This window comes from Vombatus ursinus, unplaced genomic scaffold, assembly GCF_900497805.2.
Source record: "Vombatus ursinus unplaced genomic scaffold, bare-nosed wombat genome assembly UNPS02004868.1, whole genome shotgun sequence".
Lineage (NCBI taxonomy): Eukaryota > Metazoa > Chordata > Mammalia > Diprotodontia > Vombatidae > Vombatus > Vombatus ursinus.
Genome location: NW_020944646.1, coordinates 172,333 through 198,961, shown reverse-complemented (window position 1 = coordinate 198,961; position 26,629 = coordinate 172,333). Strand labels below are relative to the sequence as shown.

Sequence of the window (26,629 nt, the reverse complement as noted above, 5' to 3'; positions counted from 1 at the left end):
GCGGTGGGAGGGGGCCTCGTGGATAAAGGGGGCGGTCCCCAGCGTGGCCCAGGATTTCACCCGCAGCGGGAGAGGCTGAGAGCTCGCGCCGGCTGCGCCGCCGCCGCCTGCGCCGGACAGTCCCTCTCCTTCGGCGGCTACCGCCTCCTCGAGCGTTCCGCTTACTCCTCCTGTCGCCCGCCGCCCCCCGTCGCCCGGGAGACGCGCCGCGAGCGCCGGCCGAGTCGGAGCCGGCTTCATGGCAGCCGCGAAGAAGGCGGTCTTGGGGCCGTTGGTGGGGGCCGTTGACCAGGGCACAAGCTCCACGCGCTTTCTGGTGAGCCCCGGGACCCGGGGATGACATGAGGAGGATGCCGGGGCCCGGGGAGGAGGCGGGGAAGCGTGACAGGGACGCGGGGGAGGGAGGGCCAGGGCACAGGGGCGGCTGCCCTCCGGCTCCCCGCCAGCCGCCCCCGTCCCACCCTCGGCCCCGAGCCTGGGTCAGCGCCGGCGGCCCAAGGGAAAGGCTCCCCTCCGGGACCGGGGCCGTCCCCGCGCTCGTCAGCCCCCTCCGCCCCCAGCTCGCCCCCGCCTGCTTCTTTCCTGCACCGGCATGACTTGTATAGGACACCCTTCCCGCCTGGGCACGCTCGTGTGCGAAAGGGGCCTTGTGCAATAAGACTTCTCCCTCCCCCCCACCCCCATGCTGCATTGTTGGCTCCAGGAAACACAGAATTACGGGGAACCCGGCGTGTGGGAAGGGTGTGTGGATGTCTGGAAGCGGGGTGGCGTGCAAGGGAACTTTGCCCCCGATCCCGAGGTCTGCACTGCCTGGGCCACAATGTATGACCTGCAGGTTGTCCTGCAAGAGGACTTGCGTGAGGGAAATTTGGCCTCTTGGTCTCTGGATGTCCTTGGGTTGGGGGTGAAAACTGTGTCATTGACTGGTAGCCTAATACGGTGCTCCCCGGAGAGAAGAAGAAAGAATCATTATTGCACTGTCATCCTTAACGATAAGAAGGAATGCTAAGAGAGAATAAAATGTGAATTTGGTCAGTGGTTATTACTGTGCATTATTTATGTCTGACTTTCTTGTTTTAAGAAAACTCTTGACACTTCGGTTCCAGTAGTTTGACTGCTAGGAACAGATGATTTCCCTCTCTACTCGGGACAGCACTACACAAATAAATAAATTAAATAAGTGTTTTATTTAGCGTTTATGATATTTTTATGGTCCTCCCCACTCTGAGATTAACTTGAGTTTTATACAGTAAGGAAACATGCCTTAAATGACTTAAAATTGAACTAGTACCAGCGTTAAGTTTATTAAACAAATGAGTTGTTTGAAATTGCTTATTGCTTTTAGTGATATTATCTGACTACCAGCAAATTAAAATGTTGGTATTCATTTTTTTTTAACCTCCCCATTCAGGTTATTTCTTCTTCTACCACAGATGATTTTTTCAATAGATAAATATTAGCAAAAGTTTTTGGTACAGTACTGTTTGCTATGTTATTGGAATTTGCATTTATTTCCTTGATTCAAAGATCAGTCTCATTCCTTAATCTCTAGTTTGATCCTAATAAAGAATTTCAGTCCAGTTTTTGTTTGACTTATGTGGAAACTATCAATAGATAGTTGTATTGCTTTCCAAATCTCTTCAGTGTCCTTTGGGTAATCTAATCTTTGGGTAAAATAAGCTTAATTTTCCATTTTTACACATAACAGATATAATCCTAATTCATATTTAAATAAGATATATAAATAAGATCAAACTTTCTAGTCAAATGTATATTGAATTGAAATTGTTGATCAAAACCTGATGGTTTGTCTTCTCCAATGAATGGTTACTAAGTTCAAGTACAGTGTTTCAGTGGTGCATGAATTTGGATTCATCTTTTGTATTCTTAACTGAACTTCCTTCTGTTTGCTTTATTTCTCCATCACTGTTTTTTGGTGAGGCAGTTGGGGTTAAGTGACTTGCCCAGGGTCACACAGCTAGTAAGTGTCAGGTCTGAAACTGGATTTGAACTCAGGTCCTCCTAACTCCAGGGCCAGTGTGTTTGTTATCCACTTCTGTTTGCCTTATTTCTAGAAGAAAACTCGAATCACTTTCTGCATTCAACTGATATGAAATCATTCTGTTTCTCAAAGAGTAATTGTCATTTTTTAGTATTTCTATAGAAAGGAAGGTAGATAGTTAATCATTCTAATGCTTTTCAGCTAATCTATTGAAGATGAAGTTTTTAGGTCATCTAGAAGGCTTGTGTCTACTAATTGATACAGCAAATGGTTTTCAAAGAGGAAGATAGATTCTAAATATATATATATGTATGTATGTGTATATATATATATATATATATATTTTTTTTTGTGAGGCAATTGGGGTTAAGTGACTTGCCCAGGGTCACACAGCTAAGTGAGCGTTATGTGTCTAAGGCAGGATTTGAATTTGGGTCCTCCTGACTCCAGGGCCAGTGCTCTATCCACTGCGCCACCTAGCTGCTCCAATTCTTAATATTCTTATCTTAACTGTAAGATGCCGTCTTGTATAGTGCTTTGCAGTCTTGTAATATTTTTAATGTAGTTAACGAAGAGTAGAAAATGTAGAGCTCTTGTAGAATAATTGATGAGAAGGTGAGGATGGTGCTTAAAAAATGATGTTCTGTGCCCTAAACAAGATCTTACTGGTACAGCTACTAAGACATAGTTTCTATATGCTGAATTGTTTTCTTAAAACATATTGAATGAATCTTGAGCTAATTCTCAGAAGTTATTGCATTCAGTGTCCTGTGATGCAATCATGACTCAAAGTATAATTGTTAATCTCTTCCCCTGTTAAGAATGAAATGAGTAATAACAATCATGTATAAGGAAGCTTTTAAATTTCAGGTTTTTGCCTATCAAAGGTTATAGTTTTTATTCCATCTACTTGTTGGATTCAGTTAAGAGTTTTTGCACTAATGAAGACTGATGGTAACTGTAGTCTAATTTTTCTTATGGGTCAAATGAATTTCACATGTAGACAAAATTCTATTTATTTTATAACACCTCAGGAAATCTTTTTGTACTCTTTAACTAGATGTGTTAAGCTGAATTACTAAAGAGAAATATAATGATTTATAATTTCAGAAAGTTCTCATCATCCTCAATTTGTTATTCTATTAAGTGAAAAAGAATTAATCTTGGGTCATGTTGCAAATGGTTTTTGTCATGAGAAGAGTTTACAACCTTTATATCTTTAGAGTTAGCGTTGGCATGCATCTGTTTGGAGTGCAATGTATAAACTTCTTGGAAAAGGATTTAGTGTAATAGGTTTTAGGGAGGGACCATTTTGTTGTTGTTGGGACCAGTGGATTCAGTATACATAGGTCATTGTTTTAAAAACTTCCTCAACTCAGTTTGGTCACTTAATTGTATGAGGTTTTTGTTGTTGTTATTAACCAAGTTCTTCCATTAAATTACTTATCATGGGATAAGTTTTTGTGCTCTAGAACTCTAGCATAGCTTACCAACCTGCCAAATGTATATCTATCATTTGAAGATCTGCATATCTTAGAAGCCAACCTCTTCACCAGGTTGGCTTCAGGGTGAGGAGTTTTTTGTTTTTTTCTGTCATTTCAATTCTCAGACTTTACTAAGTGCTAAGAAGGATTTTCTGCATTGTTAAAGGAAATACACTAAATTACATATGCTTGTAATATCGACATGTAAATATTACTTGTGTTGAGCTTTCCTGAAAAATATTAGTCAATTTTATTATAATAGTTTGAAGCTTTTTAACCATTAGCAGATGGGACTGTTTGTATGGAGTCATTTGTCATTTTATGGTCATTGGTGGTATTTTATGGCTTTGTAGTAATTTTTTTTAACCACCCTCTATACAGAAAAGTTGTCTAGAAATTTTTCTAGTTGCTATTTTGTATAATGGTTTTTTCTATTCTGGTCATTGTTTCTGTACTTGAATAACCTCCTGCTCTTTCCTTTCTTCCATATTTGTTAAGCATTCTATTTCTATAATCCTCTATTCAGGATTGGAGCTTTTGTGCATAGTGAGGTCAAAGCTTCATTAAAAAAATTTTAAATCCTCCACTGTCCCTTTCTGTGGTATATGTTGTCACAATTAAAAGACACTAAATTAAGGTAGTATCTCTAGATTTATAAAAGGCCACAGTTGAAGTATCTGTTAATTGGGAGAGCCATCAGGACTAGGCTTAACACATTAGCATGGACGTTCATCATACTCATCATGGGTTATCACATTGTCCCTACTATTGTCCTTTACTTTCCTAGAGTAGGATAATGAAAAGATGAATTTTCCTTTTTTTGGGGGGGGGGGTAGAGGGGCTGGGAGTAGGAGATGGAGGTGATATTCTAACTATGTGTATATATACAGAGAGAGAAAGAGAGAGAGTTGCAGTAGGGAGATGCTTACTTAGAGATTGGGGCAGGGAGGAGAACTGTGCCAAATTTGACAGGAACCAAAGTCTGCTTTACAATTTTGCCTAGACATCTGTTAATAGATGTGGTTTAATGTAGGAGAAGGAATGCTTGCTTAGGAGGAAGACCATCTAGAACTGGAGCCTTGGTCCTGCCACTACTTAGTAGCTATGTGATTTTGGCTAAGATTTCATTTCTGTTTCCTCATCAGAAAAATGGCAATAACAGAATATACCCTACCATATGGAATTTTTCTGAAGTTCAAATTGGATACTGTATATAAATTGTAAAGAGCAATATAAATATATGATATTTTATATGTGGATTCTGTCTAGTGAATCTTTACCTTGGAGAAAAGCTTTTCCTAACTAGAATTCCACTATTATACAAGGTAATTTTTTTTCCTTTGAGTACTTAACTTTATGAAGTATCAGTGGGAAAACCAAAGCAGGGGGTGAAAAGGCATGAATGTGTTGTAATGGAGGGATTATGCACATTGATGAGTTTATAGATCCATTAAAGAACAGGGGAAGCAGTTAGCTTGGCAAGAGCACTGGGTGAGGAATTAGAGGATGTAGGTTCCAATCTCCACTCTGTATTAAGTACCTGTGTTACCATAGGCCCGCATATAACTTCCCTGGGCCTTACTTTCCTCATTAGTTGTATTATGAAGTTGAACCAGATGATCTAAGGTCTCTTACAGCTCCAAATCTTATTCTAATTATTACTCTTGATAAGTCAGTGAATCACACTGCTGTAGTAGGTCATACAGAGCACAGGCATCATAATCATAGTGAACTATGATGATGGGTTAACTATTTTTCCCTCAGTATGAGAATCTGTTGGAACATAAGTTCCATTGTCATAGTTTTCCAGGATCCAGAGCCACCTCCATGCCATGAGGAGGCTTTGGAGTATGATCTCTGTAGATGTGATGATGCTATATGGCTGTGACTTAGAGAATGTCATGGTCTTGGAATAGTCAACACTACAGATAATCTTAAGAAAAATATAAAAAGGTACATAATTTGCATAAGTGGTCTATAGAATGTTATCAGATGTTATCAAGGACATTTTGACCAGAAAAAGAGTTGAGCTATTCATGTTGTGAACATGAAAAATCGCAGAAGCAGACTAAATGCTACATTGGTACTCTCTTCCCACTTCACAAGATACAAAAAGAACAGGAGGGAGGCCTCTAGCCTATTTTTTTATTTTTATGGAAGATTTACGGAAAGAGTTGGAAAAGAATGACTAAGAAGTCATGGAAAAGGGGCAACTAGGTGGCACAGTGTATAGAGCACTGGCCCTGGAGTTAGGAGGACATGAGTTCAAATGTGACTTCTGACACTTGACACTTACTAGTTGTGTGACCCTGGGCAAGTCACTTAACCCTGATTGCCTTCTTTTCCCCTGCTCCAACAACAACAACAACAACAACAACAAAGTCATGGAAAGGTTATGATAGGTATTTTTGTTGTAAATACCAAACTGATGAAATCACACATTCACCAAAATATCAAGTTAAGAGTTAACTCTATCAAATATATTTACAGCTTTCTGGGTTGTAGGCAGATGTAGGCTTTATGGATTATCTATTTTTGATTGTTTGGGTGACCTCTTAGTGACATAATATCTTTCTTTTATTTTTTATAAGTTAGCCACATAATGTAGATAAGATAAGAGTAGGTTTAGAGATTACTTAGTTCCAGTTTACACTGTAGTCTACTAGTGAAAATTTCTAGTTCTAAAAAGGAACTTGGACTAGGTGATACTTAAATGTCCCCTAAATCCTAAAATCTTTTAAGTGGTGGCAATAATAGCAAACCACATCTACTCCCTAGGCTGATAGCATAGAAATTAGACTTTGCACTGTTATTACTGTAAATAATCTAGCCCTGGGCCTTTGGCATTACTGACCTAAGGTCGTTTTTGCTAGAGTGGCAACCTTTCTTGTAGGTGATCAGGTGATATTTGCATTTTGGCCCCTGCCTTTTCACCTTTGCTGACATTCTAAATTTTCTTGAGACTGAACTCCAGCTTGAAGAATCTTGCCTTGTCCTGATTCTTGATCTGTTTTGATAGCAGGATAAAATCATATATATATATATATGTATATATATGTATGTATGTATGTGTGTGTGTGTGTGTGTATATTATATATATATATATATATATATAGAATAAACTGTCCAATCCCGAACTCAGGGAAACATAGCTGAAGTTCCCTAGCCTTAGCTGGCTTGTGGTACTCTCTAGGGTGGAAGGCACTGACTTGTCGAGTTTTAATTACTTTCAGCACTATTCTGCCTTCCATACTAATTTTGAGATTTGCTTATCAGAGTGCTCAGGATCAAACTTAATACTTCATTCTTTTAAGTTCAAGATACAATTGAAAAGTTTCCTAATCAAATGGTATCCATATTATTGTATTATCATTTAGCTTATTAACTTGCCTCTCTTGAAACCTTCCCCCTCACCACACGCTATCCCAAGGAATAACCATGGAAATAAAAACAGGTACATAAATATCTCAGTCTTCTGATTAAATGAAAACACAGAAGAATCCAACAAAAATTAATCATTTTCAAAGTTTACCATGTCAATCAACAAGCATTTATTAAACATTGGCAGTGTGTCAGGCACCTAGTAATCTCTTTCTTTACCAACTTAATGCTCAAATATTACTTCTAAGCAACTGGCTATGGTATGAAAATATCCCTCGCTCTGATTAGTGGGTAATTCCTCAAGCAAAAGCAGTCTCCAAGCATGTAAATGGCTATATTCCTGACTTATCTTACTTACTGGTGGCATAAAACCAGTACACACGTAATTTCTCAAAACATCATCACTCATACCTAATGTTTTTTTCCTGCCTATTTCATTTAGCCCTGACTTTCTGTACTAAATAGAAATATAACTATATTAATTCTTGCCTTAATGGTATAACTGTTATGTACTAATGAAAAGTTTGATAGTTTATTATTTTTAGGTTCTATTGTTTGGGTTTCTATAGCATGTTAAACAGTGCATACAGAATACTGAATGTTAAAAACATCTCCTCCATCCTTACCATGGTTTGGAAAAATTCAGGACCTTCTTTATGCTATGTAAACATTTTTAATGGACTTTTTATCTGCTATTCCAGTTAGTTGTCTCTATACATATGCTTTGTCTTACTTTGAAAAATTCATTGCACTAGAATTAGAGAGCTCTAAAAATAACTTGCTCTCCTCTTACATCTTTCCTGAAAGAACATATGAAGAACTTGCAATGAGTGAATTTAGATTCCCAAAGGCTCTTAAATGCATGATAGATTATCCATGTTCAAAGAAAAATTGTTGTTAGACTCCATATGTACTTTACTTTGCTGCAAGCCAGGCATATAGTAAATGAATGTGAGTGTATTTCAGTTCTTGAACTCTAGTCAAATACTATTTTGATTTCAAGTTTTTGATCTTGGAAAACCCAGTTCCATGATATGTTATTAGAGGAATCAAAAAGTCAAAGAGTATGCACATTTTAATGAATTTAATTTTCATAAATTTTTAATTTAAAGATGTAGTTACAAATTGCTTTTTAAAATGATTGGATCATTTTGCAGTTCTGTCAGCAGTGCTTTTCTGTGCTTGTCCTGCTATATAGCCTTTCTCCTATCTCAACAAGTCATTTTCACTTTTTGTCATCTTTCCCAAGTTGATAGGGTTGAGGTGGATCCTCAGATTTGTTTTTAATTTTAATTTTTTACTGTTAGTGATTAAAATCTTTTTCATGTGATTGTTGATAGCTTGCTTTCCATCTTTTGAAAATTGCTGGTTCATATCCAATAACAATTTATTTATTAGAGAATTGTTATTGAGCATATATTTGAACCAGTTCCTTTTTTATTAATTTATTTTAAAATTAAATACTAAAGCTTAAATACAAAATAAGAAAAGAAAAAAGCATTATCATGTGCATAGTAGAACTTAAGAGAGGATTCAAAATATATAGCAATAAATTTCCATTTCAAGAAAGCTTATATAGTAAGTACTACACATGTTCAGAGCTGTCCACATTTTCTTTGCTTCCTTGTAAGTTTTCTTTTCTTTTTTTTTTTTTAAATTTATTTATTTTTAGTTTTCAACATTCACTTCCATAAGATTTTGAGGTCAATTTTCTCCCCATCTCTTCCCTCCCCCCCCACCCCAAGACAGCATGCTTTCTGAATACCCCTTCCCCTGAACTGCCCTCCCTTCTATCACTCCCCCTCTTATATTGTTCCCTTCTATTTTCTGGTAGGGCAGGATAGATTTCTATATCCCATTGCCTGTATATCTTATTTCCCAGTTGCATGTGAAAACAATTTTTAACGTTTGTTTGTAAAACTTTGGCTTCCAAATTCTCTCCCTCCTATCCTCCCTACTCACCTTCATTGAGAAGGTAAGCAACTCAATACTGGTTATACATGTGTAGTCATGCAAAACACTTCCATATTAGTCATACTGTGAAAAACTAACCATATTTCCCTTCAGCCTATTCCACCCCCCATTTATTCTATTCTGTCTTTTGACCCTGTCCCTCCTTAAAAGTGTTTGCTTCTGATTGCCCCCTTCCCCCAATCTGTCCTCCCTTCTATCATCCTCCCCTCTCTTATCTGCTTCCCCCCTATTTTCTTGTAGGGTAAGATAGATCACCTCCCTAAAACAAATCCAGTGACAGTAAGATTCATTTTTTCTTACCTCCCCCCTTTTCCTCTCCACAGTAAAAGCTTTTTCTTCCCTCTTTTATGTGAGATAATTTACCCCATTCTACCTCTTTCTTTCTCCATCTCCCAGTATAATCCTCTCTTACCCCTTAATTTTTTTTTTAGGTATCATCCCTTCATCTTCAACTCACCCTGTGCCCTCTGTCTCTATATATTCCTTCCAACTACCCTAACACTGAGAAAGGTCTCATGAGTTAAATATCATCTTTCCATGTAGGAATGTAAACAGTTCAACTTTAATAAATCCCTTATGATTTGTCTTTGCTGTTTACATTTTCATGCTTCTCTTGAGTTTGTATTTGAAAGTCAAATTTTCTATTCAGCTCTGGTCTTTTCATCAGGAATGCTTGAAAGTCTTCTATTTCATTGAATGTCCATTTTTTTCCTCTGAAGGATTATACTTAGTTTTGCTGAGTAGGTGATTCTTGATTTTAATCCTATTTCCTTTGCTCTCCAGAATATATTCCAAGCCCTCTGATCTGTTAATGTAGAAGCTGCCAAATCTTGTGTTATTCTGATTGTGTTTCCACAATACTTGAATTGTTTCTTTCTGGCTGCTTGCAATATTTTCTCCTTTACCTGGGAACTCTGGAATTTGGAATAATATTCCTAGGAGTTTTCCTTTGGGGATCTCTTTTAGGAGGTGATCTGTGGATTCTTTCAATTTCTATTGTATCTTCTGGTTCTAGAATATTAGGGCAATTTTCCTTGATAATTTCTTAAAAGATGATGTCTAAGCTCTTTTTTTGATCATGGCTTTCAGATAGTCCAATAATTTTTAAATTATTTTTCCTGGATCTATTTTCCAGGTCAGTTGTTTTTCCAATGAGATATTTCACGTTATCTTCTATTTTTTTCATTCTTTTGGTTTTGTTTTACAATGTCTTGATTTCTCATAAAGTCACTAGCTTCCAATTGCTCCATTCTAATTTTTAAGGACTTATTTTCTTTAGTGAGCTTTTGGACTTCTCTTTCCATTTGACCAATTCTGCTTTCTAAGGTATTCTTCTCCTCATTTACTTTTTGGACCTTGGACCTCTTTTGCCATTTGGGTTAGGCTATTTTTTAGGGTGTTATTTTCTTCAGTATATTTTTGGGTCTCCTTTAGCAAGCTGCTGACTTGTTTTTCATTATTTTCTTGCATCACTCTTATTTCTCTTCCCAGTTTTTCCTCTAAATTTGCTTCTCAAAATCCTTTTTGAGCTCTTCCATGGCCTGGGACCAATTCATATTTTTCTTGGAGGCTTTGGATATAGGATCTTTGACTTTGTTGTCTTCTTCTCATTGCATGTTTTGATCTTTTTTGTTACCAAAGTAAGATTCTGTGGTCTGACTTTTTTGTGCTGTTTGCTCATGTTCCCAGTCAATTACTTGAGTTTTAAACTCTTTGTTAAGGTAGGGCTCTGCTTCCAGTGTGGAGAGTGTACTATCCCAAGCTTCAGGGGTTTTGTGCAGCTGTTTTCAGAGATACTTTTAGGGACCTGTAAATTTTAGATTCCTCCAAGGTGGTATGATCTAAGGAGAGGTATGGTCTTTTTTTGATTGTAGCCCAGTAAATGTAGTCCAATTATTCTTTTGTTTTCTCTTCCCAATTTGTTCTCCAAATCAGTTGTTTTTCTTATAAGATGTTTCATGTTCACTTCTATTTTTTTCATTTTTTATATTTTGTTTTATTATTTCTTGGTCTCTAACTTCACTGGCTTCTTTTCTTGCCCAGTCATAATTTTCAAGGAGTTGTTTTCTTCCTTAAGATTGTGGGTGATTGTGGATCTCCTTTTGCAACTGGTTGACTTTCTTTTCATAATTTTTCTTGGATTGTTCTTAATATTTTTCCTCAATATCTCTCTCTCTCTGTCTCTCTCTGGCAAGGCAGTCATGGTGTAATTTTATTTTATTTTATTTTTTAGGCAATTTGGGGTTAAGTGACTTGCCCAGGGTTACACAGCTAGTAAGTGTCAAGTGTTTGGTCTGAGGCCGGATTTGAACTCAGGTCCTCCTGACTTCAGGGCTGGTGCTCTATTAATTACGCCACCTAGCTGCCCCCCCCCCCCGACTTCAGGGCCGATGCTCTATCCACTACGCCACGTAGCTGCCCCTCATGATGTAATTTTAAATGATCAAAATTACTCCCGGTTTCTTTATTTTCTTTTTTTTTAGTGAGGCAATTGGTATTAAGTGACTTGCCTAGAGTCACACAGCCAGGAAGTATTATGTGTTTGAGGCCGGATTTGAACTCGGATACTCTTGACTGCAGGACCTGTGCTCTATCCACTGCACCACCTAGCTGTCCCTGTTTTATTTTCTGTAAGGACTCTTCTCTTCTCTGTAGTTGTGAAAGATAGCACCTTCCCCAGTCCTCTATTTGTTTAGATATCTAGGTTATGTTTCTATTTAGAGCTTATTATTATATATAGTGTGATGCAGATTGAAACTTAATTTATGACAACTTTCCAATTCCACCCCTCCCCCCTTTTTTTGAGTTCTTACATGAAAGAGTGGTTGGATTTTTTGGATTTATTGAACACTCTTGTATTGTTTCTTTCCAAAAATATTATATACAAAATCTATTCTACTGTTTTTAAACTAGTACAAAATAATTTTTAAATTAATTAATTTTGATTTGTCAACAAAAGTTTCCATAAGCTTTTGAATTTTAAATTTTTCTCCCTCTCCCTGTCCACTTCCTCCCCAAGACAGCGCGCAATCTGATATAGGCTATATATATACATTCCTATTAAACATATTTTCCATTAGTCATGTTGTAATGAAGAATTAGAACCAATAAAATGAACCACAAGAAAGAGGAAACATCAAAACAGAAGGAAAAAAAAGAGCAAATAGTAATCATGAGACTTTGTACAAAATAATTTTTTTTTTTTTTGGCTAGGCAATGGGGTAAGTGACTTGCCCAGGTTCACACAACTAGTAAGTGTTATGTTTCTGAAATCAGATTTGAACTCAGGTCCTCCTGAATCCAAGGCCGATGCTTCATCCACTGCATCACCTAGCTGCCCCTGTTCAAAATAATTTTGATCATTGATTTGTAGGATGGTTTGAGATCTGATCCTTTTTAAGTTCTTTCTTCTCAATTTAAAAAAAAAATTGTCCTTGAGAATTTTGACCATTCTTTTCTTCAGTTGAATATTTTTTATTTTTTTTCTAACTCCAGATAGTAAACTTTGTTGATATGGTACTGAATAAATAAGTAGATTTAGGTAGTGTTATTTTTATTATATAAGTATTGTCTGATCATGAGCACTTAATATCTCCAATTATTTAGGGCTCTTTGTTTCTGTAAAAAGAGTGTTTTATAGATGTATTCATATAATTCTTGTTTTTTTGTCTCAGCTGGATTCATATTTTAAAAAAAAATTCTGTAGTTCTTTTAAATGATAATTCTCTTTCCACCTCTTAGCCAAGCATTTTGGGCAGTATTTTATATCCTGGGTGATTGCTGAAGTCAATAATCATTTCAATTAGTTTTTAGTTGAATTACTGAGTAGATCATTGTATTATCTGCAACAACAATAACGAAAAAAATCAACTTTCTTTTTTGCCTGTATTTATTGCCCTAATATCTTTTCCTTGTTTTATTGCTACAGCTAACTTCTAGAATTTTTTTCAACTGCTAGTGATTATTAAGGGTTTTGCCCTTGATCTTATTGGAAAGATTTCTGGCATTTGTTCATTGCAGATAATGCTATTTCTTGCTTCAAGGTATTAAGGAAAGCTCCTTTTTAATGTCATGAATGGAAAATATTTGGGTTTAGGTTTGCAAAAAGCCATTTATGTGTCTTTTGATATAATCATGTGATTTTTATTACTTTACCATTATTATTATCCATTATGTTTATATTATTTATAATATTGAGCAAATCATACACTTATTGTGCAAAACCATCCTGGTCATAGTGTAAAATCTTTTCAATGTGTTACGGTAGCCTCTCTGCTAATATTTTATCTGAGATTGGGGTATTTCTGCTTCTGTTAGTTGTTATCAGGAAAAATTGTTTCTAATGGTTTCCCTTGTTTCCTCATCATTTGTTATGAAGGATAAGCTAATATTATCTTTTTAAATCCTAATTTTATTCATCAATTCAGCAGTTTTTTCTTTTTGCTTTTGTTTCTGTTAATCTCATCTTTGATTTTCAAAAAACTAAGTAATCCAGGAGATGAAGATGATGAGGGAGAAAATTCAGGCATGGGAGAGAGCTAGTGAAAATACACATTTGGAAGGGAGAGTATCCTTTGAGAGGAGGAACAGTAAAGAGGCCTAGTGTTACCAGATCTCAAAGTATGTGGAAAGGAAAGTAAGGTGTAAGAAAGGAAAAGTAAGAATAAGAAGGGACTAGGTTCTGAAGGCCTTTTAAAGACAAGAATAGAATTCTTGTAAAAATAGAATTTGATCTTGTTTGTTTGTCCTTCATTCTCAAAGAGAACCATGACATCAGGGAAGTGGTGCCATGATATACAAGTGAATTGGATTTAAGTGAGAGAGGGCTGTGCAACATCACCAGCCTCACTTTTACTCTCCAGAGCCATCTGGGGTCGGTGGCAAGATATAGATCAGGATGACTGGAGATGGTCCTGGATGCAGTGGGGTAGGAAGGCCAACTAGCAAATTACTGTAATAATCTAGATTTTAAGTGATGAACCTGAGAAATTCTAGAAATGATTCATGTATAGTCTATATGTTAAAAGTGACTTACAGGATTGCTATATGTCATCTATTGCAGATACAGTTCTTGCTTTACTTTCCTAAAAGTGTGATGTGGAGTGATATTTGAATACTTTTCTTTTGAACCGTCCTCAAAGATTCTGAACTACCCAGATATAGTGTTTAAATTTTTTTTTAATCTCATTAACATCAGTGTGGTGGTCTGATTTTTTTTTTTATGCCTGTGGGCTAAAAATTATTAACTCCATGAGCTAAAAATTATTAATTCTTATCACCTCATCTAAAAGCTATATATGATTTGTCTGATCGTTCCTATTGTTGACATTGGTTCATCACAGTGTGATCAATGAAGAAAAGAGGAATCTGAGCTGCTGGCTGCAAAGGGATAGATGACAAAGACTTTTCAAATGAGATTATATGTAAAGTGCTTTGCACTTAAAGCTATGCAAATGGCACGTTGGGGTGGAGGTAGTGATGCTGCTGTTACTACTGCTTATGCTGTTATTACTGCTTGAGAACAAATGTCTAGGATGAGTATAGGATCTCAAGTGTACGGACCAAAATCTTTGGGTTTTGAGTCAGTTTACAAAATAACTAGGAGTGAGACACTTAAGAAAGTAGAGCAACAACTATATCTGCAGTAGGTGACACGTATAATTTGCTATTGTATCCGTATTCATATAGTAGCAATAACTTTTTTTTTTTTGGTTAACTAAATCATAGGATCTTAGGTTTAGATCTAAAGGAGGCAGCAGAGCTCAAATTTTAACCCTTCCCCAATAAAGATGAGGAAACTAAGGTGCCTACAGAAGTTAAGAAACCTGACTTGGTCACGTGAAATAAATAGCTGAGCCTGGATTTGAAACCAGGTCCTTTGATATCCAAGTTGAGTGCCCTTTCCATTGTCAATACATTACAATTTTTCATAAAAAAATAGTATATTTTTAGATTAGTAGATTTGTTTTCAGTATCTGTATATCAATTAAATTTGGCCCTTTTTGGATGCCCTCCTCAATCCAATCCTGATTTTGGACTGATTTTTGGACATGAGAAAATAGGTGTTTGAGTTCCTGGATACTAATGTTGTCATGGTTGAATTATTTTTTAAAAGAACCATTTAAGATTTTCCCTACCTTTTTGAAATCCCCCTTTCCTTGAGGTATCACGTAATTGATTCCTGAATGTTTTTAAAATTGTTCTGCCTTCAGAATGAATGTCTCTTTATGTGCATTTGTCAGGTAAAACTGTTCCATTTTATGTCTGTTCTCAGTTTTCTCAATTTCATCTGCAAATGCCTTTGAGGTTATCAACGTAGCTCAGTTCTGCTAATGTTTTATAGACTCTTGCCCCCTTCAACTGATTTTGGATGTTTTGTGAGACAGTATTGATCATAATCTTGTACCATTGTCTTCTGTAATATTTTTACAAATAAACTTTTATTCTAAACTGTTGTTGCCTTTGGATGCTACATCTCTCTTTTTGGCAAGAAGATCAAGTGTTTTGGTGGCTGAAGTGTCATAGCAATGTAGAAGTTATATTTATAACCCTTAGAGCATAATACTCTTTAACACTAATAAATTTAAAAATGGAATTAATGTTAAGAAAATTTTCACTGTCTCAATTTAAAATTAAGTATTACTGCTATCCCTATCATTTGAATTAGGACCTATTTGGTCCCAGTTCTAGGGAGAAAGGGAAAGGAAGAAAAAAAGCCTCTATTTGCCACACACTCCTATCTCTAATTTTGGTCCATTTTAAATGGTTGTAATTAAGCAGTTATTTCTGAGGCCAGATTTAGTCTTTGTATCTTTAAAGGCTGTTTTAAAGATTTTCTAAATGTTGTTAAGCCACAAATTTACAAAAAGTAGTATTTCTGAAAGTTCACCATATTTTAACTTGATATATTTGTTCATCTAGTTTGTGATTAACTTCATATTTCAGTATTTATTAACATCTCCCTAATTTTTCAATTTTTTCAGGTTTTCAATTCAAAAACAGCTGAACTACTTAGTCATCATCAAGTGGAACTAAAACAGAAGTTCCCTAAAGAAGGGTATGTCTCTAATTTAATGGTTATGAAGTTTGCACTTTTTATAATCATTTTTGCAATATTAACTGGCTATATATTTCTTGTTATGTGTATTTATAGCCACAGTATGAGGAGGTTTGAAGTTCCCAGGGAGAGAGACCCATTTGTTAGTTACTCATTTTTGTTCAATAAAAGATATTTGATAGCTTAGCAATGTTAGAGAATATATGTTAAAGCACATTGAAAAGTACAAGAAGTGCAATCATAAATGTAGTGTTACTGTTTCTAAATACTGTGGAGTTATGTGCAATCTACAGAGTCAATGCTAGTAGCACTATATAATTAGAATCCTATTTCATTAGTATACTTGTAACATTGAATTCTGAATAATAAGATTTTCATTCTTTATTTTTTCATAGTTATTTAAGTAGATACACATCTCATCTCTAACATTAGACCCCTTTCAGGACAAGAACATTATTTTCAGAAATTTTTATCTTTGTATTTCCTACAACTTCTAGAACAATACTGTACAAGATGGCTATTCAACAAATGTTTGTGTGAATGAATAAATATGTGGTTTCTATGTTCAATTGAACAGGTCATATTAATTCAACTTTAGTTCCACAAACATTTATTAAATGTTTACTCTATGGGATCGATGGTCCTAGGTGGCGTAGATACAATTTTTTTTAAGTACCTTAAATTCTGCTGGGTGGTTACATAGGTAGATAAATACAAGATAATTTAAAGAGGGAGAGAACAATAATAATTGGGAGAAATTATGAAGAAGCTCATTTGAGATGAGCTTGAGATAGAAGTTGAGAGATAGAGATGAGGAGAGAGCATTCTAGGTATGGAAAGTAACAAATGCATGATGTGAGATCTGCAATGCTGAATTTGGCAAACAAGTAGTGGTCCAGTTTGACTAGAAGGCATGAAAGACAGTTATATGAAATATATCTGCAAAGGTAAATTGGACTCAGATTTTGAAGGGTCTTCAATGCCAGGCTAAGTTTGCATTTGATCCTTGAGACCATAGGGAGCATTTGAAAATAGTGAGTATCAGAGCAAGGATTCGAACCCAGGTGATATAACACCATTATCCTTCTAGGAACCCAGGCCCACAACTTTCGAGTCATTCTTGACTCTTCACTATGTCTTATCTCTTATTCAGTCAGTTGCCAAGTCTGTGATTCTTTCTCTACAAAGTCTCTCTTATCAGTCCCTTTTTTATCTCCATTCCCAGGACCACCCCCAACCAATTCAGATCCTCATCATCTCATTTTACTACTGAAATAATCTCCTAAGTGGTCCACTCCCACCTCTCCTATGCATCTTTCATAACAGCTGCAAAAATTACATGTGTATATATATATATATATGTATATATTTTTTTGTAGATGCTCTGAAACTTTTTTATTTTTTTAAAAACAACAATAATTTATATCATTAAACAAACCAGAAAGCTGAACAACCTTCTTCCCAAACCCCAACGCTGAGCGCAAGTACTGGCCAGGGAAGACGGTTCATGACTCCACATTGCTCCCCTTGTCTGGCTCTATGTGGTGCTATGGACCCTGGGACCCTGTCCTTCAGTGAGGCTGCCCCCCAAGCCTCTCTGCCTGAGGAGTGAATTCCAGTCATCTCTTTAGAAAGGTGATTACAAAGGGCCCTTCTAGTCTAGTCTTCTCCTAAGCCTGGGAGCAAAAGTGATATTCTTATTTATTTATTTTATTTTATTTTAACTTTTTGGACTAGGCAGTGGGGGTTAAGTGACTTGCCCAGGGTCACATAGCTAGTAAGTGTTATGTGTCTGAGGCCGGATTTGAACTCAGGTCCCCCTGAATCCAGGACCAGTACTCTATCCACTGCGTCACCTAGCTGCCCCCAAAAGTGATATTCTTAAAGTTCAATTCTGACTACACCTCTCTCCTCAGGAAGCTTCAATGGTTTCCCCTTCCCTATCGATAAAATACAACTTGGACAATTAAAGCCCTTTACAGTTTGACCAGCATTTCTAAACTGATTTCTTGTAACTCCCTTTCATACACTTTTTATTCCAGCCAAACTGGTCCACTTGCTTTTTTTCCCTTCATATGTATTTCATCTCTCACACCTGTGCCTTTGCATAGGTTATCCTGTCTTGAATACTTTATTTTTCCTTACCTTTTTCTCTCGGAATTCCTAACTCCCTTCAAGGCTCTGTTCAAGTGCCACCTCCTACTTCTTGATTCCCTCTTACTCATCACTACCAGTTGTTTGTGCTCTCCTCCCCCCCCCCCCCCCCCCCCGCAAGGTGATGAATGTTGAACTGGCAGTTTTGGATTTTTATTTTTGTTATGTGCTTTTTTGGTTTACAAATTCCTTATAGTCTCTGTATAAAGTAGGTAGTACAGTTATAGTTATCTCCATTTTACAGAAGAGGAAACAAAAGCTTAGAAAGGTTAACTGGATAGCTCAAGGTCACATACAGTTAGTAAGTGTCAAAATGTAGCTTTATAATGAAGATCTCTTTTGATTCCAAGTCTAGCATTCTTTCTACTACATCATGGTACTTTGCTGATCTAAGTACAACAGATTCTATTGAATGAGGGCTCCTGGAGGGGAATAAAAAGATAAATTGATAGGTTTTATTTAGCAAAAATATTATCCTTTTGAGCACAATGTTTATGTATAGTAATTATATTTTGAATATAGTATCAAATAGAGTGTTCTTAATAAAATTTTGTATAATTTTCAGACATTGGAATATGAAGCCTTTGTAGATTACTACTAGTACACAATTCAGCTGCTCTCCTACCTCTTTATATATTGTAGCAACAGATTGCCGTTTTAATAAGATTTGATAGCTGGCAATTTTGATACCCTTTTGAGTTTGTTAAATTGTAATGGGAAGAAAGATGAAATGGAATCATGCCGTAACTGAATTAAAAGCTACAAATAGTTGATTCTTTTCCAATGTGTATTACTTTACGCAGAAAAAAATAGTACATTAACTTTCATACACTGCTTGTGACATCATTGTATATTTCCTTGTATTGAGATATCTTTCAACAATAGTGTTCCTAGTTAGAGGATTTCCTTGAATGTATGTTATTTTTAAATTTTATTTTTTGAAATCTACATGATATTTCTTGCTTATCAATATAAAGCAGAATTTCTGTTTTCTCAAGAATCACATTTTCAATCTATTTAGGAATAACAAAAAATCATCTTTAAACATCCATTGAATTCTCACAGGGTTTATTGTCTTTTTGGGCAAGGAATTACTTTCTTTTATTATCAGACTAATGAACTAGGTTTCAAAATAGTATATATAATTTCTGTATTTCTTTTCTTGTTTTGAAATTAGGAATGTGCTTGTAGTGAAAAATCAGTTTTTCTGTTTAATTTCTTTAGTTTATTATATGTAGTCTTAGTCACAAACTCTGAGTAGCAGAAACTGCTTTGATCCTTACCATGGTTCTTAAGATGAATCACAGCGGTGTGCTGGTAAATTTTTAACAATTGGATGTCTTGGGCAGGGTTGGGGGAGGGGATGAATTCACAACATACTTTTAAGTTTAATTGACATTATTAACATTTTCTCTATTACTTTCTTAAATCTTGACAACTAAAAATGAATGAAGCTCTTGATTTGTAATATTTGCCAATTTCTGAAGTTTAAATGCTCAAACTGAAAAATTAACACTGTGCCAGTTCAAGCTGTCTCATTGTAGCCTTTCTTAATATTGTGAGGACCAATGGGTTTTATGTCAAAGCCTTGGTCTTATAAGTTATCAAAGCACTTTTCCCCTTATATTCAATCAGTTATTAAAAACTATAAATTTCCTGAATATTTATGCATGTGGTCCCCTTGTTAAAGTGAACTGATTTTTTTCAACCTCTTACTCAGTTTTATTTGTTATAGATTTCTACATAAATAATCAGATGTGTTTTTATGTTCAAAGTTGGGTGGAACAAGATCCTAAGGAGATTCTGCAATCTGTCTATGAATGTATAGAAAGAACTTGTGAAAAACTTAGCCAGCTGAATATTGACATTTCTGCTATCAAAGGTATTCTTTTTGGGGTTTGAAAATGGGTGGAATGGGTCTTAACTCATCAAAAACTATTTCAATTTGATATGCTTACATTCCATCAATAACAGTAATAGGAAATAAAAAGTTTTCTACAATGGTAAAGTGAATCGCATCACTTTAAAAAGCTCTGTTAAAAAAAAAAATTCCAGTTAACCACGATTATTTGTATGATCGTTTGCACAATTCTAATTTTTTTCTTTTACAAAGAATTCATCTCAGTTTTTGCATTGAAACAACTTTAATTAGGTTATTAACATGATTTGGTTTGATGTCTAAATTAGAAAGAGACTTCATTCTCTGACTGCCTAACACATTTCTTCCCCCACTGGAAGTTTTTTTGTTTTTTGCATCCAAATACTTCCTTGCTGTTTTCTTCAGCTGCTATTAAATCCTCTCCATCTAAGACACATGGTTCATTCATCTTGCTTTGTCTGTTAAAATTTAATTTTATCAAAATAATTTTTATTGATACCCTCTTTATATTAGTCATTTCCTGATTTAGGATTCTTCTTGCTCTTTGAACCCTTCCTTTTAACAGAGTTAAGCAAAATGAACCAACAAAGTAACCAAATGTGTGCATTATACATAATGTTCCTCATCTAATATATAATCATATCTTAATATCATAATATCTTGTATTAAAAAGAATTCCTTTATTATTATGAACTTGACAAACATCAACAAGCACGAGTATTTCTTTATGCAAAGGAGAACAGAAAAAGAGGACTGCATATGAAGCCATGAATTTCCTGTATGTTTCAGACTTGATATTATAGATCTAACACTGTTAGAATTCTTTGCAGTAATATGTAAAATTTTTGCTGTAGTACCACAAGTCATTGTCTGAAGCTTCTTTACTGGATATGGCAATAATATAGATGGTATAGCAATGTGTTTCAGGATATTTTCTCAATTTTCCCCTTTCTCACTTTCAGCTAAAGTATTCCATTCCTCTTAATTCTTATGGAATTTTTTGTTCAACTAACATTTATTAATTGCTACTTTTTTACTATATGCTGTATACATAGACAAAAAATAAAATAATCTCTGGTCTCAAGGAGCTTATCTCTGAAAGACATTTTTATTACTTTTGGAGATTTCTAGCCAATAATGAGGAGGTTATAGATCACTGAAGCTCACGTGATTCCTCCTTCATTTCCAAGTGGCCAGGCCTTGAGACCTCTGGAGGGTAGCTTATTTAGTCAAACCCAAGTCCTGGGCTGTATTTGAGAAGTATGTTTTTGATACAGTGACACCAAACAAATCTTTGCTAGGTTCAATATGTGATCAGTTACAGTCACCACCATCCAGGGTAAGTGATGGAAAAACCACCCAACAGCAAAACTGACTTCTGTCCTTCACTTGGGATTTACCTGAATTCATTTTTAGCATATAATATAATAGAATCATAGATTTATAAGCAGGATAAGGACCTCAAAAGTCATCAAATACCATTTTATGGATGATGAACCTGAGGCATGAAACTGAGATGAACAGATTTGCTAAGGGACATATGTGTAAAAGGGGAGGTCTCTATGCTGAAATTAGGTTTAAAATACACTTTTTGCCAATTTTCTGTTTATGTTTTTGTACTATCTTCTGTTTAATTTTCTTACAAGCTATTGGCGTGAGCAATCAGAGGGAAACTACAGTAGTTTGGGACAAATATACTGGAGAACCCCTCTACAATGCAGTTGGTAAGGTACTATGTGTATTGCTTTAGTTAACACACACGTGTGTATATATGTATAATACAGATATTTATATATAATGTATGTATAATATAGATATATGTAATAAACAATTCATGTTTTTCTACATTTATATTATGAGATAAAAGAAACAAGTTAAATCTCTTATTAAATTGTGATAGGTAGTAACTCCATTCATCTTGTAATTATATTGTTTAAAGAAAAAATTCAATATCTTATTTATTAAAACCATTTAAACCTCATTCTTATGTATTTACTCTCCAGTTTTAGCATTTTAATCAGTTATAATTTAGGTAGCATCAATCAGTATAAATTGCAAAAAAAATTATATTATCTTGGTATGGGGAATTGACAAAAATATTAAATCACTGTGAAAATGTAGGGTTATAATTTTTTTTTAATAATACAGGCATTCTCTTGCAATGGCATTGTTAAACATCATAATCACTTTTTACCGTGTTGTCACAGACCCCAATTTCATTAACCTGTTTCTCAACCTTCCTCAGCAGTGCCTTGCACCATGACCCACTCTGCTTAGTTATTCCTGTGTACTACTGCCTCCTTGGTTTCAGAAAGGATTAGGGATGACATTTCTGCACTCATCAGTAAAGTAATTTAGGTAGTGATTTCCTGACTGGATTCAGTTAGTAGTGTTTTAAGTATGTTTCTCAATTATTTGTTTAGTTTTGGTTTATTTATTGTTTATTTTGGAAACCAGAATATACTGAAGGACAGGAAGTTTATTCTTTTTTTCTTTACTACAAGAAATAAAATAAACGTAAAAATCCTTCTGGCTTCTCATACAAATCTGTTATCTGTTAAATAGAAGTTAGACAGCCCAAATACCTGATTTGTATTTATTTGACTATAATCCTATTCACTGCGAATGATTTTCAGTGTCCTTTGAAATTTTGATATTAACTGGTGGTGATAACCACTGTGTTTGCTGGGGAAAAAAGATCATTTCTAGGCTGCAGCAGCTAATAATATTTATACTCTTAAAGTAATATCACAATATGATTTTCCTGGTCCTATCATTAGCAGTAACATATTTGTGGAAAAAATAGGAGAAATTGTAAGAATATGTATGATGTGCAATTTCTACTATTTCCATTTTAGAGTTACTTTAGTGTTTAGAGTTACTTGAGTATAGTTTAAATAGTAATGCTGGTAGCGTATGAGATGGACCAAAATGGTAAGTCCTTTTTAGAGTTGTAAAATTGCTATAAATGTTTGCACATATATAGTTTTTAAAAAATTAATAATCAAGTTTTAAAAGATTTCCAGTTAAAGGTATTGTAGTTGCTAAGGGATGTACTAGGAAACAAGACAATCCCTTCAAAAGGCTTTCATTTTATTTGGAACCATGATGTTAGTACCTATGAAACAATCATTAAGCACTCATCTGAATTACTAAATACAGTAGAAGTTAAAGATAAGGAAGAGATCAATATGGAGCACATGACCTGGGACAAAAAGAATATGGGGTTGGCATGTTACATGCCAATCATGTAGGATGTGGAATGATTTGGCAAGAAGGTTCAAATTATATACAAATACAATACTTTTCAGAGATGGAAACAGCAAAGGAAAATATTAATATGTGGACATTAATGCACAGGGTATCTTGTTCTGGTAGTTCTATATATGGTACCTTTGTTAAAATCCTGTTGTCGGTCTAGGATTAGCTAGTTATTTTAAATTTGAGTTGTGTCTTCAGAATTTTTTGACAGTAAATTTTTTTAAAAATCTAAATGGTAGATTATTGATCATTACATTTTTTAAAGAGGCATGATGGTATAATAGAAAAAGTGGTCATTGGAGTTATAGGATCTATTTTCAAATCTTGGTTCTGCCACTAAACTACCTGCATGACCTTGAGGAAGTCACTTAATTTGAGTTTCCTTTTCTGGTGTAAAATGAAGACATTTGGACTTGGTGACCTTGAAGGTTTCTTCCATCTTCTGAATCTCTGATACTATGGTATTTATTTTGGTTTATATCCTATTTTGAAAATTAATTTAATAAAATAGTATAAGCATTCTATTAAATGTCATTCTTTCTGATTACCAAGCTCTTTATCATTGAATTTCTTAGAAAACTGTACTTGTGAAAGGGAAAATACAGAATTGGACAGTCTGATCTTTTTCACTTAGTATCATGTTTCTACGTCTCATTAGCTCTTCTTCATTTCAGAAAGAAATTTGATATTCTTTGGGTCCATTTTGAGAGTTAGGCTGTGTTTTATATAATTGCTTCCTAATATTGGACCAGGACAAGTGACAATCTTTGTCAAGATTTCATTAGTTTACCGTAACAAGCTGTAAAGCTTGACCTCTGGGCCTGCAGAGACTGCTGGACTTCTGAACATCTCCTTTTACCTTGATTTTTTCTTGATTCATCTTGATTTTTCTCTCTTCTCTCCAATTGTGTTTAAACTTTTTTTTTTAAAGGTTATCTTCTCTGCCTTTTTCATGAGATTTCCTTTCTCTTCATCTCCCACATTTCATCAGTACAAATAAAGATTCTCTTGTCCCCCAGATACCACAAGAAACTTAGGAATTTTTAATTGTGCCAGAGAAAGATACAGCGGACACAATCATAAAAGTAAGGGAGAAGGGTGAATCAATGATTCAGTGGTCATTAAGGTGCCCAGAATTTTCATGTTCATTTTCACATTCCTCTGAAGCAATCAGTCTCAAGAATCAGACATATTAGAAACAGCAAAACTAATTTTGTCTGTTTTATAGGATCCTAGAACTACAGATTTAGAAATGGAAGGGACCATAAAAGTTATCTATCAAAGATAACGAAATTCAGGCCCACAGAGGCTTAAGCAGCTTGCCATTAGTCACACAGATACTAAGTAGCAGAGCTGGGATTCCACCCCAAATTCAATAAATACCCTTTCTCCTTTTCCTCAGCATTCTCTCTTTAATTCTCCCCCCTACTTCCTTAATCTGTTTCCTATAGATTTGTTTGATTGGCAGATGTGACAATGCAAAAGTTATATAAACCTTATTCAGTTCTTGCCACGTATAAACAGGTTACTAAGTAAAAATAATACTTTTGTAAGTTTTTCAGCAGTTTCAATTCCCAGAGAGTCAGGAATGACTGAATAAACTTCCAATGTATAAAATTGTACCCAAAATAACTATTCACTTAGCCCCCAAATTTTCTTGCTGTGTATATAACTTGTCATTAAAAAAAACCCAAAAAGCCAACTTTTTTTGACAAATGTTTGGCTTTGTTTGCTATGGTCTCAAAGACTGCTTACCTAGTTTGTAAAGGAGTTGTAACCTGTATTAATGAAGTACCTACACTGATAAAATTATAGTTGATTGAACCACTAATGGAGTTTGATTTGGAAGCCCCAAATACATAAATACTCTTGATTTAGTGTATTGAATCTTGAAAGGTCTTTACTACATTATGTGGAGTATTACAGTTTGGAAATTTGAGGCAAAAACTCTGAATCAGAGGTCCCCAAATTTATTTGGCCTACTGCCCCCTTTTAAAAAAAATTACTCGCTACCCCCCCTGGAAATCTACTTTCTTTAACCCTTTAACATTTTTTTTTATAAATTTTCATCATTTCCAAAAAATATAAAATTTATTTTTTTTAAAATGACACACCTTAAAATTAATAATTTATTGTAAACTTGTTTTTTTTTCCTGCCTTGAGATTTTGATGATGCAATATTGTATCATGTAATTGTATAGTGTCATGTTATAAACAAGTCATTATGTGCACATTCCCTCTGATGCATGGACACACATGGCTCACCTGCCAACACTTGCTTGTTAAGAACACTGATTGGTTATAACTTGCATTTTTATGTGTTTATTTGGAAAATAATGTAATCACTATGACTTTAACTCTGTTACACAACAAATGAAACATGTATAATGGTTTTTAATAATTTTCTTTCCTTCTCTTCTTTTCTTATGCTTCCACCACCCTCTTATTTTTATTCAATGCCCCCCAATTGCACGCGAGGCTACTACTGCTCCCCCCACCATTGTTCCAGTGCCCCCCAAGCCCACTTTGGGAACCTCTGCAAATCATTTTTTTTTTACCTTTTATTGCACAACTAGTTAACCAGTGATTACACCTGGCATAGTCATCAGATCAGAGCAAAGGAAACTTTGTGTTGCTTTCTTTCAGTTTTTTTTTTTTAATGCTTGAAGTGGGACTGTGCTGTAAGTGTTAATATCAAAGGAAATGATAAGGAATACAAATATTGAGAGAGACAGAGAGCTAACTTTGTAGTCAGGGAGACTGGGGTTCAAATCCTATTTCTGATGTATCTTGTGTGACCTTGGATAAGCCACTTCCTGGTGCCTGCAGGCAACTCTCTAAGATTTTATGTTACTGCGTTATTGATCTGTCTTGGTAGGAGTTCCCGCACTAGTAACTCCCCACACTGACGAAAACACGTTCCCCACCAAAACTTACCAAGTTTCTTTGACTTACATGTTTAGCTCTATCAGCTTGTGTATTATATTGCGCTTAAAATTTTTTTGTGTGTGATGAGTTGGATAAGATGGACACTGATGTTCCTTCCAATGCATAAATTCTATGAATTATAATACTCCTTCTATGCCATATATGCTTCAGTCTTAAATTTGGTCCTAGTTTAAAGTTATTGCATGCTTTGATTCTAGGGAAAATTTTTTTATTCAATTAGAAAAGTAGTTTTTGTTTTGAATTTGTGATATCCGATCTTTAACTGTACTATTTGTCTATTCAAGAAATGTTCCTCTTCATCAATTTAAAATCACAACAAAAACATACTTTGAATATGTTTATTCAGTCTTTCTAATTCATATATAAAAGTAAATTATCTGTAAGTATGGCAAACCATAGACTAATTCTAGTTTTTCTAAGGATGTTTAGACATTTAAGAAATGAAGAATTTTAGCCTTTGAAAATTTTCTACTCAATTGGCTCTGCTT

General features: G+C 35.1%; 1 protein-coding gene across 4 annotated transcripts in view; it reads left to right on the top strand.

Annotated features, from left to right (window-relative positions):
* The first annotated feature begins 219 nt into the window (after window positions 1–219).
* GK (glycerol kinase) overlaps window positions 220–26,629 on the top strand; it is an 82,100-nt gene continuing 55,690 nt past the window's right edge. For all 4 annotated transcript variants that reach the window (XM_027842449.1, XM_027842436.1, XM_027842435.1 and 1 more), the window contains exons 1-4: window positions 220–316; window positions 15,825–15,898; window positions 19,828–19,934; window positions 21,578–21,655. In XM_027842449.1, the coding sequence (XP_027698250.1) occupies window positions 239–316; window positions 15,825–15,898; window positions 19,828–19,934; window positions 21,578–21,655 (337 nt within the window). In that variant the 5' untranslated portion in view covers window positions 220–238. The remainder of the gene's footprint in view (window positions 317–15,824; window positions 15,899–19,827; window positions 19,935–21,577; window positions 21,656–26,629) is intronic.